Source organism: Protomyctophum bolini (assembly GCF_963924005.1).
Source record: "Protomyctophum bolini genome assembly, chromosome: 5".
Classification (NCBI taxonomy): Eukaryota; Metazoa; Chordata; class Actinopteri; order Myctophiformes; family Myctophidae; genus Protomyctophum; species Protomyctophum bolini.
Window position 1 is genome coordinate 25,591,622 of NC_137866.1, and position 19,881 is coordinate 25,611,502.

Genomic DNA, 19,881 nt, shown 5'->3' on the forward strand with positions numbered 1-19,881 from the left:
ATATATTTTGTACGAATCACTTAAAACGACGGACTATTTGTAGATAGCCTGCGTATAGCCTACAGCGGATCAACTTATTATTGGACCCACTTAATGAATAAGCTGTTTTAGCTGCGATTCTCCTCCAGTAGAGATGAGGGCTCCACAACGCCAATATATAGCCTATAACGGTTAACGCGGTCTACACATAGACTGTAAAGTCTACATGGTGAACTGAGTGTGTGTGTAACACAGGCTTCCCACGGAGTTGTGTCAAAGCGCAGCTATGGTGGTGGAAAGGACGCTTATTGCAGCACGGCAAGGCGACGTGCAGGCTCTGAAGGTGCAACTAGAAGCAAAAGTACTAAATAGCGACGTGAAAGATGCTCTCGGCGCTTCACCTGTCCACCATGCCGCTCGGGCTGGGAGGCTGACTTGCCTTCGTTTCCTAGTGGAAGAGGCAGGTTTACCGGGGAACAGCCTGGCAAACAATGGCGCGAGCCCCGCACACGACGCAGCAGCCACGGGCAACCTGTCATGTTTACAGTGGCTGCTAACCCAAGGAGGATGTCGTACAGCGGTAAGTGAAGTTGTGTTACATCTGTTAATAATTAAAAATGTACAGCTTTTTTCAGTAATTATATTAGTCCACATTGCAATGACGCCCCTCAGGCCCTGTGCCATGGCTGTATTTCCCACCGGGCTGTTAAACAGTAACATGCCATTCACATGAGTGTGATTATCAATATTGAGCTCCAAAAGTTGGCAATCAATAATCACAGTCAATGATGAGGGCAGCAACCATCTGCACAAAATCCAGCCTACAAGAGGATGTGCTTGTGCTTATCAGACATCTGTTAGGACATGGCAATAACCTTGTTAAACATGCATTTATTGACACAATCTATAGCCTGTCCATAGGGTAGAGGTTATCTCATTCAGTCATTATGTCTGTTTACTTTCAAGTTCAGAGAAAATGTCAAACAAACTGACTGATTAATCACATTTGATACCAGGGCTGTTTTCAATAAATCAGATGCTTGGTTGCCATGTCTTGTAACCATGCATGTGTTAATCACTACACCATCTACTTTGTAGATGGTGTAGTGATTATACTGATTAAAACCCACTTCTTGAGCCACGCATTCCCCTGCTAGGACTGAATTGTGCCAGAGTCCTTCTCCTATGTCTCTATACTACAGTGGATGAATGCATGCATGCATTCATTCATATGACAGCCAAGGAAATTATAGCCTACATGCATACAAACATATAGTCTCGTCCACGCCTTTGCCTGGTGGAGACACTAATAATAATAATAATACTCAGGTACTCAAAGTTTCTTTATATAGGGGCGCCCGCTTTTCGAGTCCTGTTCATGACGACCTTTGCTGCGTGTCTCTCCCCTTCTCTCTCTCCCTCTTTCCTGTCTATTTTCACTTGATAGCCTACTATCAATGAAGGCAGAAAAGCCAAAAAATTGCTTTACATATAGAACAACATTTCCCCCAAAAAACGAATCTGGCTCAGGAAAGTAGCTATGCGATGTTTTGAATCAGTATTTGCCTTGTGCAGTATGTCACAATACACATCAACGTCCAGTGTTCATTTATATATTTGTAACTGTACAAATGTACTTTACTGTGCACAAAGGAATTTGCAGACCAAAACCTTGGGTCATTTAAATAGGATTAGAAACACTCTATAGAAGTTAAGTTCAACCTTATGTTGTCTTTCGTCATGGGAACTGAAAGAATGAAGTCAGGCACTTTGTAAATGCGCAAAGCGTTGGAAAGCACTTTGTAGAAAAGTGCACCACCGTTTCCCTAGACACACACCAAATTACTATTACCGCCTCGCCTGGCACAACGTGCACAAATACAGTACCGGTGTATGCCTCACTATTATCATATCACAGAGAGACAGACAAACAGACAGACAGACAGGTAGGTACTGTAGGTATGTACAGTAGGTAGGTACTGTAGTAGATATGTACGGTAGGTAGGTAGGTAGTAGATATGTACAGTAGGTAGGTAGGTAGTAGATATGTACAGTAGGTAGGTAGGTAGGTAAGTAGATATGTACAGTAGGTAGGTAGGTAGTAGATATGTACAGTAGGTAGGTAGGTAGGTAGTAGATATGTACAGTAGGTAGGTAGGTAGGTAGGTAGTAGATATGTACAGTAGGTAGGTAGGTAAGTAGTAGATATGTACAGTAAGTAGGAAGGTAGGTAGGTAGTAGATATGTACAGTAGGTAGGTAGGTAGGTAGGTAGTAGATATGTACAGTAGGTAGGTAGGTAGGCACTGTAGTAGATATGTACAGTAGGTATAGTAGATATGTACAGTAGGTAGGTAGGTAGTAGATATGTACAGTAGGTATAGTAGATATGTACAGTAGGTAGGTAGGTAGGTACTGTAGTAGATATGTACAGTAGGTAGGTAGGTAGTAGATATGTACAGTAGGTAGGTAGGTAAGTAGTAGATATGTACAGTAAGTAGGAAGGTAGGTAGGTAGTAGATATGTACAGTAGGTAGGTAGGTAAGTAGTAGATATGTACAGTAAGTAGGAAGGTAGGTAGGTAGTAGATATGTACAGTAGGTAGGTAGGTAAGTAGTAGATATGTACAGTAAGTAGGAAGGTAGGTAGGTAGTAGATATGTACAGTAGGTAGGTAGGTAGTAGATATGTACAGTAGGTAGGTAGGTAAGTAGTAGATATGTACAGTAAGTAGGAAGGTAGGTAGGTAGTAGATATGTACAGTAGGTAGGTAGGTACCGTAAGTAGTAGATATGTACAGTAAGTAGGAAGGTAGGTAGGTAGTAGATATGTACAGTAGGTAGGTAGGTAGGTAGTAGATATGTACAGTAGGTAGGTAGGTAGTAGATATGTACAGTAGGTAGGTAGGTAGGTACTGTAGTAGATATGTACAGTAGGTAGGTAGGTAGGTAGGTAGCAGCGGCGTCAACTCTGCGGGTGCTCAGGAGTAGAAGCACCCACTGGCAAAATAATAAGCCAATAATAATAAGTTGCGGGGCGGGTGGGCACCTTAAAATATATAGGCTGGGCACCCACTGTCGTTAGGGGAACCTTCCGCCACTGGTAGGTAGATAGATAGATAGATAGATAGATAGATAGATAGATAGATAGATAGATAGATAGATAGATAGATAGATAGATAGATAGATAGATAGATAGATAGATAGGTAGATAGATAGGTAGGTAGGTAGGTACTGTATAGCTAGGTAAGTAGGTAGCTAGATAGAGTAGATGGGTACAAATGGTATAGAGGTATATATTGATCCTGAAGGAAATTCCAGTGTTCAGGTAACTCACTGCATGTCTACAGTGAGTAGGGTACAACAATGCTAAATTGAATGTTAGCAATACACATGTTACAGAAAGGTAAACACTCATTCACAGATATATTCAATACATCAGACACACGATGAAGGCACACACAGATACATGCATTGTTATGCTTAAAACATGGCCTTGAGCAAATCCTGTACCAGCCTGGGATCATGCATGCATGAAAGTATCTGCAACAATGAGTAATAAGAGATCATTCAACTACTTGCTGTCCCCATCAGAGGCAAGGTTTGAATGCTTGATAGACCAAAGAACAATTAAGCGAACCTTGTGCCATCAGTTAACTGATCAGCACTTGGCTGACATTAGGCAAAACATCTCAATTACCAGTAGCAATGTGTTTTAGATGGCCTATGAGAAGTCTATTTTAGTTTCCCCATCTAATTGACTCTTTTATTATGTATTAGCCTGTGTGTTAACTATATGGGCACCCGCTTCGAATGTTATCAGCCTATAATCAAGAATATGTCTGTGATCAGAAGCTTGGAATAGAGCCAATGTGATAATCAGACATACTAGGAAACACGGAAGTGAAACTACTGACATGTTAGGGTGTGCTTGTTTTTTGGGAGGCGTGCCGTCTCTGGTGGCCTTGAAGTCGCCGTGCCGAGTGTTGCGACCAGAGCCAACTCAGCGCCATTCGAGTTGCGTACCGATAGATAGGCACAGATTAATAGTCCCCCCTACTTTCCATGCCCCCGATATTTCTGCACCACCCTGCACACGCTCCAAGTGAACACAGCCGAGCACCATCGTTGAAAACAGTCAGTATGGCCATATTGGCCATATTCCAACGTCTTGATATTGGTTGATAACGTGTATTTAATGCAGTGATAAATATGGAAAGCCTCAACACATAAACTCGCGCCTGAGAATACAAAATTTCATATTTTCAGCCACTATTCATTGAGAAAAAACAACAAGAAAGAAGTCTGTATCTGTTCTTCTTATAAAAGGAAAAAATATGTTTATATTAATAATTCATATTTTTACAAAAAGGAGTCATGTGTTCACACAAGCAGATGCAAAAGATACAAAGATGCAAAGCTACACAGTGTATTTGTAGCTGTTTTATCTTTTGCAGCAGCTACAAACGTCGGATGCATCTTTGCATCTTCATGTCGCTGGCTTCCATTGACAATGAATGGTAGACTGTATCTTTGCATCTGCCCGTGTGAACGCACCATCAGGCTTTACCCTCCAGAAGTGCATTCCATGTGAACTCAGTCACCAGACTCACCAAGGATGTCTATACAAAATCTATGTAGTACACAACTTAGTAAAGAACCAGTCAAACTGATGTGTTTTCTTGATGCGTTTCCGACTGTTTGTGGACCCTTTCTTACACATCCTGTACGGTATGAGTAACTGTAAGTAACAAGTGGTTTTCCACTGATCCTCTCTCTGATTTGCAGGACCGGGACAGTTCTGGTGCTACTGTTCTCCACCTGGCATCCCGCTTCAGTCACCATGAGATCACATCTTGGCTCCTGAAGGGTGGGGAGGCAGACACCAACATTAGCACAGACACCGGGGCCCTTCCTGTTCACTATGCTGCTGCCAAGGGAGACCTGCCCTCTCTCCGACTACTGCTGGGACACAGTCCAAAGTAAGAGCGCACCATGATTTTTCATAATGTTTTTAACTTTTTTTGTCTCTCTCTCTTTAACTATTGTCAACCTAGCCTCGGAAATCCAGACCTTTTTATTTCAAGGGAGAAAAAAAAAGTCTGGGGCCAAGTCCGCTTCAATTCGGCATACAGTAGCCGAGCGCAAACGTCGCTCACTCTCTGCTGATTTCTGATCGTCTGCATCTTTGTTAAATTGACGCACACTCCTCTCTCTCTGTCGCTCTAATTAATTAGTCTCATGTCCTGGAGCAGTGTGTAGTTTCTCCCATCCTGCCGGGAGCTGCCTATGCCATAGAAAGCATAGGTGAGTTCCAGTCTACTGTCAACCTGGTGCCGCTATTTTGGGCATGTCATTACAGGTTCAAACCTTTTCGAAAATAGCCAATTGACAAGCTCACAATGTGGCGCATCACAACGTGTTGTGTACTTTTAGATTGATATTTCGACATTCAACACCATCATACGATCCATCCATCCATCTTCAACCGCTTATCCGTAGTCGGGTCGCGGGGGCAACAGCTCCACCAGAGAGCTCCAGACTTCCCTCTCCAGAGCAACATTAGTGACTTCCTCCTGGGGGATCCCGAGAAGTTCCAAGGCCAGTGAGTGAATGTAATCCCTCCATCTGCACGGGGTCTCCTCCCAGTGGGACGTGCATCGAGGACCTCCCTAGGGAGACGCTCGAGAGGCATCCTAACCAGATGCCCGAACCACCTAAGCTGGCTCCTTTCCAGGCGAAGGAGCTAGCAGCGGCTCTACTCCGAGTCTCCCCTGCGTGACTGAACTTCTCACTCTCTCTTAGGGAGATGCCATCCACCCGTCGGAGAAAACTAATTTCGGCCGCTTGTATTTGCGACCTTATTCTTTCGGTCATGACCATCATACGATGAAGTCTAAAATAGGGCTTAATTAGGTTGCGTGCACCACTGGAGTTTGGTAGGACTGTAGCAGTTGTGATACAATGTACACATTTTTATGGCTAAAATGTAAGCCCAAAACTGTTGGAATGTAGATTTTTGGAAATTGGAAAACAACAATTAGGCAAGCTTAGCTTTAAAATATCACAGAACGTGAGTCTAAATACATTATCAAACAACCTTTCCTATTTTTCATCAGTGTACAATGTCATCTTCTGTTGTGAGCTGAACATAAAATCCATCCTGTAACAATGCAAAATGTTTGCATAATCTAAACACAAAAAACAGCAATTTCTCCACTTTCTTGGAACTGCTGCCGCGGTTGGATAGTAATCCTCTAAGTCTAAGAAGTCTTGTGACGACACTTGGCTAAGATTGATAACAGAACATTTAGGTCACGAAGAGTTCTTATAATTGTCACCCCCCCCCCCCCCCCCCCGCCCCGCACTCCCCCCCACCCCTGCCGCATTGGGGGGTGGGTACTATTATTTACAGTTTGGTAAGAACAGTGGTACGATTTCAGTTCACAACGAACAAATGATTCACTCATGACTTGTTTCAACATTTCAGCACCACAGTAGTAATGGATGATCAAAAGAGGAGTTACAAATTCTTCACGGGGGGGACCAAGCCCCCCAGCATCCACATGACATCACTGCATGTCTGTGACTGTTTTAGCTTAGCACCAGTTAGGCTACTGCTCGTCACTTATTTACAACAGAAAACACTACACCGCATGGAGAAGTGGACATGGGAGGTTAATCTCAGATTGTTGCCACTTTAAAAGTCTGACTTTGTCCATCACATTTTGGAAGGTCAAGTCAGGCATCTGATTGACTATTTAAGATACGTCTCACAGTAAAAAAAAAGAAGGAAAAATATCATGGCCGTTATAGGAATACGACAGGCAATGCTGTGTTCTAATACTTGGCTTATGTCTACTCAAATGTATTAGATAGGATTTTCTACTTAGATTTGCTGATCTCATACCATGGAATTTGAACGTTTTGTTTTTAGTTGCTGTGGAGAAACCTTACTGCCTTTAGTTCAAACCCCATTTTTGAATAACCTCAGACAGTTTATTTTTTCTCAAAATGACATTTAGGCATAATTTTATCCTGTTTTGGTCTCTTTGCAATACAACTTGAATAATTCCTCAGATTGGACCTAGGTAGGACATAGTTATGTGTGAGTGAGTGCACCTTGTGTTTCCCAGATAAACTGTGCGTTATGTGGTGTGTGTGTGTGTGTGTGTGTGTGTGTGTGTGTGTGTGTTTGTATGTGTCGTGCTTGCAGGTGTCATTGTGTGTGAGAGTGATTACACTCAGATGAATGTCACTGCTAATCAGTGCTGTGTCAGAACAGACCCGTGTCCATAGAGATAACATTGGGCCATATGGCCTCAGTGACCACCATTCACACTGTAGACCTTGCAAAGCAGAATCGCTGTCAGCAGTAGCACTTGATACACAATGCAGAGGGAGGGAACACTGTCAGGGCTGGGGAAAGGACACTGATTCATTTGCAGGCATTGTGATGGTAAATGTAAAACAGTGTTGGGGGTCAGTTCACTTTAATCTCCCTCAAACCAGGACGTTTATCATGTTCAGATAATAAATGGGAATTGGTTTGTCATGAATGAAATTTAGCGTTCGTCCCAGTGGTGTGATATGTCCTGTTGCACGTCGGCGCATGGTGACCCAAGTGATTCAATTGGTTCAATTCAATGGTTGCTTTCAACTACATGCGTCTACTCTCAACCGTTTGGTTGCAAGGAGTTACATGGCGACCCATTGGTGTGGTTTGGGCTTTTAACACTGAGGATGTTGCTGTGTAGTTGTGTAGCTAAAATGTACAAACATCAAATTCCATCTTAATTTGACAGTTCTAAGTTAAAACAGTAATTGTCATCTTCTTTTATGACATTTATTTCTTAATTTCACGTCAGCCTTCAAGTAGTGTACCGATCCTGGTGATTCCGGACTATAAAACCTTTGATTCTGTAAAAAAACATTTATGGATTTTATGGACATGATTCACCAAGATCCTGGATGGCTTGATTCTAGGCTTAATATAATTGATATAAAGATTGATATAAAGAATACAAATGTCCATAGACTGGTCTAGGGCTTAAACTGTCACCTACTGTTATGATGAATCAACCTTGCAGGTTGTACAGTGGCGCCGACAGGTTTCTATTTCATAGTACACACCATAACACTTTTTTTTTTGGCTTTTTCTCCACCACAATAACTCTGATTAGCCTACCGCATGCGTTTCAGAGACAGGTCTGGAATACAACAGCCCAGCTACAACATAGCGCAGAGAAATGTGCAATACAAGACAGCATTATTATGATGTTCTTATGAGCAGCATGCTTCAGAGGCCCCAGCCGGGATTCACACGCAGATTAGACACACCAACAGACCGACATACGGAAACAGGGAGATAGAGAGAGGGCCTTTTTCACCCATGCAATAACCCGGCCAATGCTGGGTACCGAACCCTGAACACACTGATCGTCAGGGCTATGACACCAGCAATAACAGACAAGCTAATAACACAAATCTTATTTTTATGTACGCATGGTGCTTTAGGATTGGCTGGTTCCAAATTCCAATCCATTTCAAATTTTACTTTACTTATATTTTGTATATTTTGTGATCTATTTTCGAAATATTTTGAAAACTTTGAGACATTCTGAAATGGGGCATTCTGCATAATGAGTTATTTTACTTTAGTACTGTACGTACATTTTGATGCCAACACATTTACATAACATTGTTTTCAAAATATTTGTACTTTTACTAAAGTACAAAAAAGTACTTATTCCACCACTGCAAATGGACAAGATGCTGAGCGGAATTCTAACCTCGAGTCCTGGAACTCCATTATGGTCCAGATGCACCACAGACAGGTGCATGGCAGCTGAATATTTAATGAGCTCTACAGACACACCAGTTCCCTGATAGCTGGGCTCCATTCACCCTTCTCTGATGCCCCCCCCCATCCCTGCTGTTTACCATTGTCTCCGCGGCAACATGCAGTAGCGCCAACCCCGATAAGATAATGGAGGAAACAAATACGTTTGAATAGAGGGGGCTGCTTTTCTAGTACTAGTGAGGCTTGGGCGATTGTTTAGAATGGAGCTATGCAGTGGAGAGATAGCATTCTTGTGTCAGGGTTTCTTACATGGCGCAAATTAAGCGGTTATCAAATCGTTTTCAAAGATAATTGGATGGTTTGATCATTCTTGTGCTTTAGAAATGACAAGGATGACATGACCCATGTATATTATCATGACTTTGATTAGTGCTGGCTGCTATTATCCCCACCAGGAGGCCCAGAACACTCATACAGGTGTTTTCAACTACGCTGATTACACCGGGGTTATGTGGACTAGGTTTGATTGACAGCTCCCTCCCACTTGTTAGTTTTGTTGCACATAGCAGCCAAAATGATCCATTGTATTGGCCATAGGTTTTTGTGACATCATACAATTCTTGAATACTTTTCAAATCTTATGAGAATGTGTGTTGTGTATACTATCGGTATGTCACTCTGTCTGCAATAGCTAATTCTAATCCTATATGCAGATGTCAGAACAACATTGTGATGTCAGAACAGGCCAGCCACGACAATACATTACAATACAAAATAAACAAACACAAACAACAAAGTTATTAATACAACAATCAACATCAGAGCCAGGGGGGATTAGATTACTGTGAACACAAAGCAACAGTTCTCCGCAGCTTTCTTATTTAGAAGTGCTGAAGGCATTTGCTGAAGGCACGCTGCGTCGCTGCCCAAGTGACGTCACTCATGCGACTCCTGCATGTCTCTCGCTGTCACTCAAGTGACTACTGGCAAATCACAGTCTTTTCCGGGACTTATGTTACGCACACGGAAGCTGCTCATTGAAGGCAAATTTGCTTTGCAAGGAATCTCGGGAAAATTGTGCCTTCAATGGTGACACGCGCCTCAGAGCCGGAAAGGGCGTCTACGACGTATATATGTCTATGGTCTATCCCTCCATAAAAAAATAAAAAATAAATCAGGCCAGCTACATACATATGGAGATGTCAAAGAGCCCGGACAGACAGGGGCCCTGTCCAGATCCCGGGGAGAGGCTTTTGTGCTGGTTCTGGACAACCGGCGATCTGACGGACTTGACTTTGGTGGTGTGAAATTGCGTCACACGTGTGTCAAATTTGAAGTTGGTGGGGCAAACGCTTCTCGAGTTACATGGATTACAGACGTACGTACACGCGTACGTACACACAGAGACGTGGTGCATTTATTTCATGCTGGTACATTTAGCATTAAAACAACCAGTACTCATCGCGTTATCACAGTAAACATATACAGACTCTTGTTGAAAATAGTGTGTGCTGAGGAACACATCTTACCTTCTCATTTAGACTGGCACTGCTCTAACATGGACACCTGTGTTACTCAATGAGGTGCCACACTAACCAATAAGAAATGCCCTTACTGGCCTGGGCCGTGGCTCAGCGGTCCAGGCACCTTGGCTGGTAATCCAGTCTGGCAGTGTGCCGCGGGTTCGGCTCCCGATCCCGACGGCCTTTACTGCATGTCACCCCATCTCTCTCCCAATTTCCTGTCAGCCTACTTTCTATCCCTCCATAACAAATATAAAATAAAGGCGAAAGCCACAAAAAAATGATTAAAAAAAGAAATAAATGCCCTTACTTAAGGAGCAAGTGGAACCCACTAAACTCTGTTACATATGCACACCTCTAGGTTACCCTTGTTTGAAAATCTTAATATAAGCCATGGGAACTGATGAGCAATGGCACTATAAACATGCCAGAGTAAGCGTTCATTTGTCTGCAGTGTGCTCCTCATTTGGCTATCCCTTGTGTTTTGAGGGCCAACTGGCACACGGCGCAGATGGAGAACTCACTTCTAGATAGTGTCTGTCAGATTTATGGACCACTTCAGAATTGGGAGGTTTGTTCTCTCCTTTCATCCCAGTGACCCAGAATGACCACAGGCTTATGTCTGCTGTTTCCATGATAGCCTTGGTTGGTACACACAAAGGACAGAAAGAATGAATTAGGGAGAGGGGGAAGGGGAGGGGAAACAGACATGTTATGTAATTAATTAGTGTAGATTAAGATCTTTGGCTTGGTCTTAATACCAATAGTTTGAGTGGTTATGTGGGTAGGCTGGTGGTGATGGCGGGGACTTGAGTATTCTAGAAAGTGCAACAAAATCTTAACTGTGTTGTTGGACACAGTTGACACATTGGACACAGAGTTGTTTCTCACTGAGAAAACTGGATCGGTTTAGGGTTTGGATTAGCTTTAACTTTACCTTGTTCCCTTTAATGTGTTCACAAACAGCTGCTGAGATTGTGTACAGTATGTAGAGCAGCAAATTATGGCTATGGTCACCTTATATAATAGACAGGAGGCACTCAAAGACACTGATATCAAATCATTGAGAGTGTCACCTTGCATTTCACTGTAGTAGTAGTAGTGACAAATAAACCCTCTTCTTGATCCTTGAGTAAATTACACAGATATATTGTCGGAGGCACTGTATGTTGTCTTGGAATAAATCTCTCTACGTCGTCCTCAGACGAGCCCTCCATCGGCATCTCCAGTCATCTCGGATCTCCATACATCTGGCCAGCTCATTTGTGCTTTCTGCACCAGCATCTTTCTTTAGTACGTCCACATAGGTAGATGTGGGACGTCCTCTCGATCGATGCCCGTGTGTTGGTTCCCACAGTATAAGCTTTTTAGCTGGGAGTTCTTAGTGTCGGTGGCAGTGGCCAGCTAGTCTCATCCTCCTTACTGCCATCTTCTCTGATACACTTGGTAATGCGCTTGTTGGTGATGTTCAGTACCACACGTAACATTCTGGTGTAGCACCCGTCCAGGGATTTCTGTAGGGCTTGTGTTAGTGTCCAGCATTCACAGCCATAGAGGAGAACGGACTCCACGAGAAGAAACTGAATAAATGATTGACAAGATATCAGCCACTGTTGTACACCTTTTCACCCAAGGCTAACCACAGCCCTTCAAAAAGTACACCTTTACGAAAGTACACCTTTACAAAAGCATGTCTTCGGAGAAGAGCATGAAATTGGGAAGTTCTGATTAAAGATTACCGTAGCTTTCTTCTTTCATTTTCGGTTTAGGTGTATTTGCTTTATTTTACTGTAGAAATGATAAAGAGACAGTAAACCAAGGACAGGTCCCCAGATTCAAAGCAAGGACAATTGTGACTATAATATAGTCACATAACATAACATGGCTAACCCAGCCAGCTGAGCTACTGTACAAATATGCGCCTATGAATGAATCATGATGTTATGTCACCATCACAAAAACATCAAGTCTTGTTTGTCTAATATTGTTCAAGTTTACAAATGTTGACTCTGCCATCCAATGCAGCATGAAGTACAAGTTAAGTGGTGTACGATCATGCCAACAGCGAGAGCAATATTTTCCTTTTTCTCATTTATAATCTTCTTAATAGCTTTGTGGTTGAACAAATCCGGTGGTCCTTCCCAGCCAGAATTCTAAAGTCACCAAAACTAAGCAAATGCTGTTTGTACTTGCAGGATGTTTTTTATCCAAAGCATCTTTGAAGAGGAGACCTCAATTGAAAACAAACCCCTAATGCCAGCATTGTTTAGTATTATACTTTATCCATTAACCTAGTACCCAGTAAAAGAGTCTTAGTCGATAGTAATGTTGCTTATATGCTTTAATTACCTGCCTAGCAATATAGGACCACATGATGGCACGCTATACACTAGAATTTACTTCAGCAGAAACGTAGATATGTGTATTGTTAGTTTGCAAGCCCAATCAACTAAGATACAGTATAATAGGCTAGCTCAGTTGTAAAATGTGACCCAGTAAAAGTACGGGAAAAAGTATGATTGTGGTCTGTCCCCCACACAAATAACATATTATGATCAAACTTTTACAGAGTGAGAGCATAAAGCATAAAGCATATAATTTATTCTGCTGCATTCTTAATTATTTAGACCAGAACAGCCTTGTCAATTAGACTTGATTATGCAAGGAGCCTATTAGTGTGACATCAATTACCTTGCTAGTAATAATAACATTATCCTTTGTTAAAAGAAATTACATGCCATTACCAAGGCAAATTACAGAGCCAAATTACTCATTTCAGCGTGGAAGTTGAAATGTATCTGGTATCTACTACTTAGGACTAGGAGACTGGGAGTGCATACATTTTATTTTCTTCTTGGACTAACAAAGTGATTGACATGGTATCAGCGACTGTTGCACTTTGTAGTCGTGCCAACACACATGGCTAACAGCTTTGTCAAACCCTTTGAAACCTACACCTGCACTCCAAAAGCACTTCTATGGTGAACTTAGAGTGGCATTTCATCTGGGCATTGGGGAGTTATTTCACTATATTAAGCACTTTGGTATACTATAAGATGCAAAACACGACGACTATTGAACTGTTCCTCACTTGCATTACAAATAATCAAACCTTAGTGTACAGGTGAACTCTGGCCCACTTTGGTTACACTCATGAATACTTCATCTCGTCTGCCCACAACCTGATGACAGAACCGTACATTACTTCTCCTTCTTATTTTGAAATATTTAAGATGTGGTTGTTTCTACCAGGAATCCTTCCCTCAATCAGACAGACAAACATGACTGCATAATTGCATATTTTACCAGTGAATCCCCATCTCCAATAGGGCTGTACTGTCTTGTCCATGTCCCAACTGAACATTTTATTCAGCTTAGTTTGTATGCCAAAGAATGTCCAGCTCATTGCAACAGGTAATTTTCAAAGACAAACGCCCCATTACCTTAAATAACCAAAGTCAGATTAAAGGGCTGTATTTGGACCATAAGTAACCCTATCCACATTTAGTGTTAATATGATGCCTTTAGTCTGTGCCGTTTCCTGCGCTGAGCCATACATAACCTTTACAGGAGAAAGGATAGGAGGTTCATGTTTGTGTCTACACTCAACACACGCACGCACGCACCTACTCAGTGTGTCTGGGTCACCACTCTCCAGTGACACTTCGTAGAAGAGCCACACTGGGATGCTAATCTTCTTTTCACTGCTCACTTGTCAGTGTCCAAATAAAGCAGAGCCTTATGGGATTTAGAGAGGGAAATACTTGTTTGCTCCCTGACCTCCCACTGTGACTGGGAGGATCTGGGACAAGGGGTGAATTGTCATTGGACAAGGAGACCAAGCAAGGTGGGGCTAAGGGGCCTATTGGAGGTGAAGTGGAGTTGGTTTAGGCTTGTTGTCTGCTGCCTCTTGAAAAAGCTCAGTTGTTTTATTGACATTTTGTTGTCTTAAAGGACCACTGACTCCAATCACTCCACCCATCTTCATAGACTTCATATAATTTATGCCCATCACTAATGCTCATTATAAAATGGCACATTTCTGTCTACTCACTCTGTGTCTCAGAGGAGGGCTGTGGATAGGTCAGATACATGCCTACCAGTGACATCTGCAATAGAAACTAGTAAAACTACAGCATTTCTCTTCCTGGAAACTGGAAGAGAAATAGATTTAAATATTGCTTGAAATCTTATTAGAAACAATCTTTCTGCCTTTCCTGCAGTGTTGTCAATTCTCAAACAAAGAATGGTGCCACACCCCTCTACCTGGCCTCCCAGGAGGGTCATCTGGAGGTTGTCCAGTACCTGGTCAAAGATTGTGGGGCAGAGTCATGCATCAGAGCCAATGATGGGATGACACCTCTGCATGCTGCTGCCCAGATGGGCCACAACTCTGTAATCGTCTGGCTGGTATGCATGTCATTTCTCATTTCAACAACTGAAAATGTTTAATAAACAACTTAAAGTATTCTACCCAGTCCATTGGTAGTCATGTGTTTAAACTTATCTTATTAACTCATGTTGTTGTCCTGCCTTTTACAGATGAGTTACACAGAAGTCAGCCTGTCTGACAGAGATGGTGATGGGGCCACACCCATGCACTTTGCAGCCAGCCGAGGCCATGCCAAGGTGCTGAGCTGGCTTTTGCTGCATGGTGGGGAGATAGTCACAGACAGCTGGGGTGGGACCCCGTTGCATGATTCTGCAGAGAATGGAGAACTGGAGGTAACTGGAGGTTTGGTGCTGCTGCTGTTCAGTGTCCTATTGTTATATTTAACCACATGAACCCTAGTATCGCTATTCTGGGGGGACATTTTAAGCAAATTTGCTATGTTTGGCTAAGATATTTAATATAGAGCGAAAACAGGAGGGTCCTGGTATAGAGCCCCGAGGGAATCTGATCAACTAAATATAGGGTTTACGGGTAAGTGGTTAACTTTGGTAAGACCATGAGCTGTGTATTGTATTGGCATCATATAACTCCAAAATATTGTAAATCTGTTTTTCTTTGTGCATCAGCAACAGCAATTATGCATTTTTGGAACAGGCAAACCAGGAGGACCATAGCAATAGGATTTCTAATCCTAACATTCAATTAATGATTACAATTAATGAAATTAATTGATCTTGTTTTGTTTTTACAGCGTGCTGCAAAATATACTTTTGCTTACCTTTTTTGCTTGATATTTATGTTTATTTATTTGATATTTAAATCACAATCACATTGCACAATTGCACAATTTGTAGATGCGTTGGTTACAGTGTGTTAGCACGAGTGCTAGTTTCCACCACCAGTAAAGTTAGCCTTATGATTGCGGGTCATTCTGTTTTGCATGACCGTCGTCTATTTTGAATAAATAGCCACCGGTGGTTTGTATTGCCCCTGTTTAAACCCACTGCTTTTACTTTTTGTCGCCGCCAGGCCGGATGGCCGAAGGTCAGATACTATGTTTTCGCCCCCGTCCGTTCATGTGTTAGTCTGTGAGCAGCTAATATCCTGTACCATTGGACTGGCTTGAAACTTTATGCCCACCTTTAGCTAATTTGGAGTAAGATTCGTTTTTTGTCTGTTTGGCATGAAACTTTATGCCCCCCTTTAGCTAATTTGGAGTAAGATTAGTTTGTCGTCTGTTTGGCATAACAGACAAAGTTAAAGAAGTAATAAAATTACCAGATACAATAGGGTACATACGCACTTCGTGCTTGGCCCCATAACAATAAGCTTAGTCTAGCTACTTCTTGACACTCCACAGATGCTGCCAAAAACAACTTTAAAGAGTCTTAAGTTCAAGATTATTTACTTTGGGGGGCACGGTGGTGCAGTCTGTAGCACTGTCGCCTCACAGCTAGAAGGTCCCGGGTTTGATTCCCGCTGGGGACGCTGTGAGCACTGGGGGTGTGTTCTCTCCTCTGCGTCATCAGTGCCCATACCCTAGGTGGGATTGGCCAAAGGGCCTTTCTGTGTGGAGTTCTCTTCATGTTCTCCCCGTGTCCCCTAGGCGCTATAGGAACCCTCACAAAAAACATGCAGTAATCCTGGTCTCTAAACTGCCTCCCCCTGGCCAGCCTGATGGAGGGGAAAGGAACTGGTTGGAATAACGTGTTCCTTCCACTCGCTACGTCAAACCGGGGAAACTCCCCCGTCAGGTGAAAAGAGTGTAGAGCCCAGTGTTATTAGATAATTGACACTGGGTGAAAAATGGGTTACAAAATTGTGGGATAAAAATGATATATTAAAAAAAATATTATTTTCTTTTTGCCACACTGGAGAAATTGTTTTTAGTATATTTACAGGATTTCCCTATCATTTGCATGCTCTCAAGAGACCGTACACACACAATTTCCAAAATCAACTGTATTAAAACAGATTACTAATGGAATGTTACTTTGTTTTCTATCGTCTTAAAAATGTTCTGATGTTTTCCACGAAAGTAAGGATAGTACTAGATGTTTTTATTTGGTAGACCAGGTCTGAGTCAGTATCAAGCAGAGATATCAATCTGGCTGACCTGTTCTGTACTGTACTGTACTCTATTTTCAAAGCTGAAGCGGATTCCAAATCCAGAAGGTGAAATAGATTCTCACAGTCATCCACATGTTTTATTTCCCCATCTGGGCAGCAGCATGCAGAGGTGTCATCCCATTATCCCATCTTTTTCTTTCTTTCTTTTCTCAACTCTTTGCACCTTGTTTTCTTTGTCTCTGTCTATCTTCCCCCCCCATTTTCTACCTCTCCTTTCTCCGACTATGCCTGATATTCTTTCTCTCATGTCTCCAGTGTTGTCAGATTCTCGTAGTAAACGGCGTGGACCTGGCCATTAAAGACCAGGATGGCTTCTCTGCAGCGGACTTGGCAGAGTATAACGGCCATTCCCAGTGTGCCAAGTACCTGCACACTGTGGAGAATATGGTGAGATGTAACGCCATACGCAACACAGTAAAGTGTTCATTTAACTCAAATGTAACCAAATGGACCCATCATTCCATTTGGTTACATTTGTCAACTCTCAGAGATAAAAATGGAAATAGTTTACAGTCACAGGTATAATGTACTCTGCATATATGTTCCAGAATTACTTATTCTTTGAAAAATATGTTTTTCACACATGGTCACAATTGAGATATAACTAACTAAATTAACTAATGTCAAAAATCCCCCAAGGTCCAATTCCAGTCACTTCCCATCAAACAAAAACATAATGCGTGATTACAACAGCAATCCCATGCATAATCATGAATCATGATTTCATTCCTGTGTGTGATTCCCATAGCTTCCCTTAGTGAACCTCCACACGTCTCACAGCTGACACCAGTCTCTGCCTGCTAATAACGAGTGCTGTTGACACTCGCCATACTGCGACTCTCACGACAGTCTACCACAGGGAGCATGGTGCACTGACAAATAACACTTATGCACTTCACTCCCTTGGGTGTGTGGGAAACATGTTTCCCCCATTTGCTTTAGCTCCACTGGGCCAAGTGTGCAGGTTGAGTTGTGTGCTTTGGGGAAAAGCAAGAGGGCCCTAGAGCCTTATGTCATTAAAGTATTGTAATTAAAACCGACAAAGGCAAAGGCCTTATGCACCTTACAAGCCACAAAGTGTTCTCTTTGGGTGTATCATGGGCGATGGAGACATTACAGAATTTCCATGCTCATGCTATCTACAGTAGACACCTCTTATGACACCTTTGTTAACCCATTTAGACCGTACGACGTGTGGGAACGTCATAACTAATCCAACCGACGGGTTGCGTCCTAGCACATTTTCATTAATATCAAACGAGAGAAAAATATTCGGAATGTTTAAAAAAAAAAAAAGTTTAGTTGGCCTCCAAGGCCACCATACTCCTTGCTCTTCGCTTATCCGCGGACCCATTCACTTCCCTGTTTACCGCTGCAGAAAGAATCCCTCGTATCTCCTAATCTAGGGAGCTCTCCGTGGTTTTGATCAGATGGATATACTAAGCTCTTCATTTCTGACTTCAACATGCCTCTCGTTCAAAATATGAAGCGAGCGATCATCAGCGACTTTTATCGGAAACTTAGCGAGGTAAGCAAGCAAAAATACAGAGTAAAAGCGGCCATATCTTCCCGGCACCCCAAGCTTCTATTTTGAAAGAAATCCCGGCACTGATTATGTAGTATAGAATAGAAAGAGAATAAAATCTCTCACTCCCTTGAATTGAACCTTAAGTACTAATATGGCACTGCAAAATCCTTTTACTATACAAATTGACCTATAATTTAGGTCAACAATTTTAGACTCTGAATAACATTTTCACACTGTTAACCACCAAAGCCCTATTAAAAAATATCGACTCGAGTAGGAGTATGACATGCCCAAAATAGGGACGCCGGTGTTAAAGTGGTTAATAAGAAAGGGATAATGAATGGTGAGCAGGTCATTGTTGAGAAATAAACCCCTTAAGGTTGATAAAGATGCCCCCGCTTTGTGTCAGGAATTAAACACCCTATCAGGATTTATTTCTCAAGAATGACTTGTGCACCATTCATTATCTCACTTATTAAACAGCTATTTAAAGAAGCAACTAATACATTGACACAAAATGTAACAACAGAACGATTTGGTTGATTGATTCAAGTGCGTTGTCTCCATCGGTCTATTATTCATAGTAGCACGTCTACTATTGAGAAATAACCCATTAAGGCCACCAGCGTAGGGTCCATTGGGCCACACGGGCCGTGGCCCAGTCAGTTTAGAGCTGTCCCAGTCCAACTTCGAAGAGAGGGGGCAAAAATCCAAGAAAGACCCAAGCAGCCCTTGTGGATTCAAATGTCTGTTTGGTAGCAAACTACAGCACGCCTTTGTTTTAAATGGTCCTCCATTAACACGTCGGCAAAATCGATCCCACCACCCCCCTCCCGCAATGCTAATTTGCCCAGTCTTGATTATATTCTACTTTATCTGTTCTGATCTGTACTCTTTCATAATAAACTCCATTCTCCGGCAGAGTGTGGAGCACCGCTTACTGTCCAGGGACCCTTCCACTGACCTGGAGTACAAGCAGCCCGACTCGGGGCTCTCGTCCCCAAACACCACCATGCCTCCAGCCAACCAGCCATCCACTTTCGTGCCCATTTGCTCGCCATCTAGCAACCTATCGGACTACGACTCAGCCAACTCCAGCCAGACCAGCACCGGGGAGAAGAAGTGCATCGCTCCAAACTCCCAGGCCCCTCCTACTCAACTTAATACAGTCGCACACTCAGGTCTGCGTTTCACTATTATAAGCCTTATGTTTCACAATTGTTATGTAAAGGGACAATATATATGCCATGATCTGGGCCTTGACCACATTAAGCCTGGTGTCCCTATTTTTGACATGTCATTATAGGCAAAAATGTGTGTGTGTGTGTGTGTGTGTGTGTGTGTGTGTGTGTGTGTGTGTGTGTGTGTGTGTGTGTGTGTGTGTGCATGATAGGATAGTAACAGGATAGGATAGTAGTAACAGTAACAGGAAAAAAGTACACAATAAGAAAAGGGGTAAATAAAAAAATGTTTCAGAGTTGGAGTTACAATTACAATTAATTATCAAATCGATTCATTTTCATTCCTA

General features: G+C 42.4%; 1 protein-coding gene across 1 annotated transcript in view; it reads left to right on the forward strand.

The window, feature by feature from the left end:
- Positions 1 to 265: 265 nt before the first annotated feature.
- espn (espin) overlaps positions 266 to 19,881 on the forward strand; it is a gene marked incomplete at both ends in the record, with an annotated part of 45,404 nt that continues 25,788 nt past the window's right edge. The window contains 6 exons of the mRNA XM_080764235.1: positions 266 to 559; positions 4,765 to 4,958; positions 14,526 to 14,712; positions 14,845 to 15,027; positions 17,081 to 17,212; positions 19,276 to 19,534. Of these exons, the coding sequence (XP_080620361.1) occupies positions 266 to 559; positions 4,765 to 4,958; positions 14,526 to 14,712; positions 14,845 to 15,027; positions 17,081 to 17,212; positions 19,276 to 19,534 (1,249 nt within the window). The remainder of the gene's footprint in view (positions 560 to 4,764; positions 4,959 to 14,525; positions 14,713 to 14,844; positions 15,028 to 17,080; positions 17,213 to 19,275; positions 19,535 to 19,881) is intronic.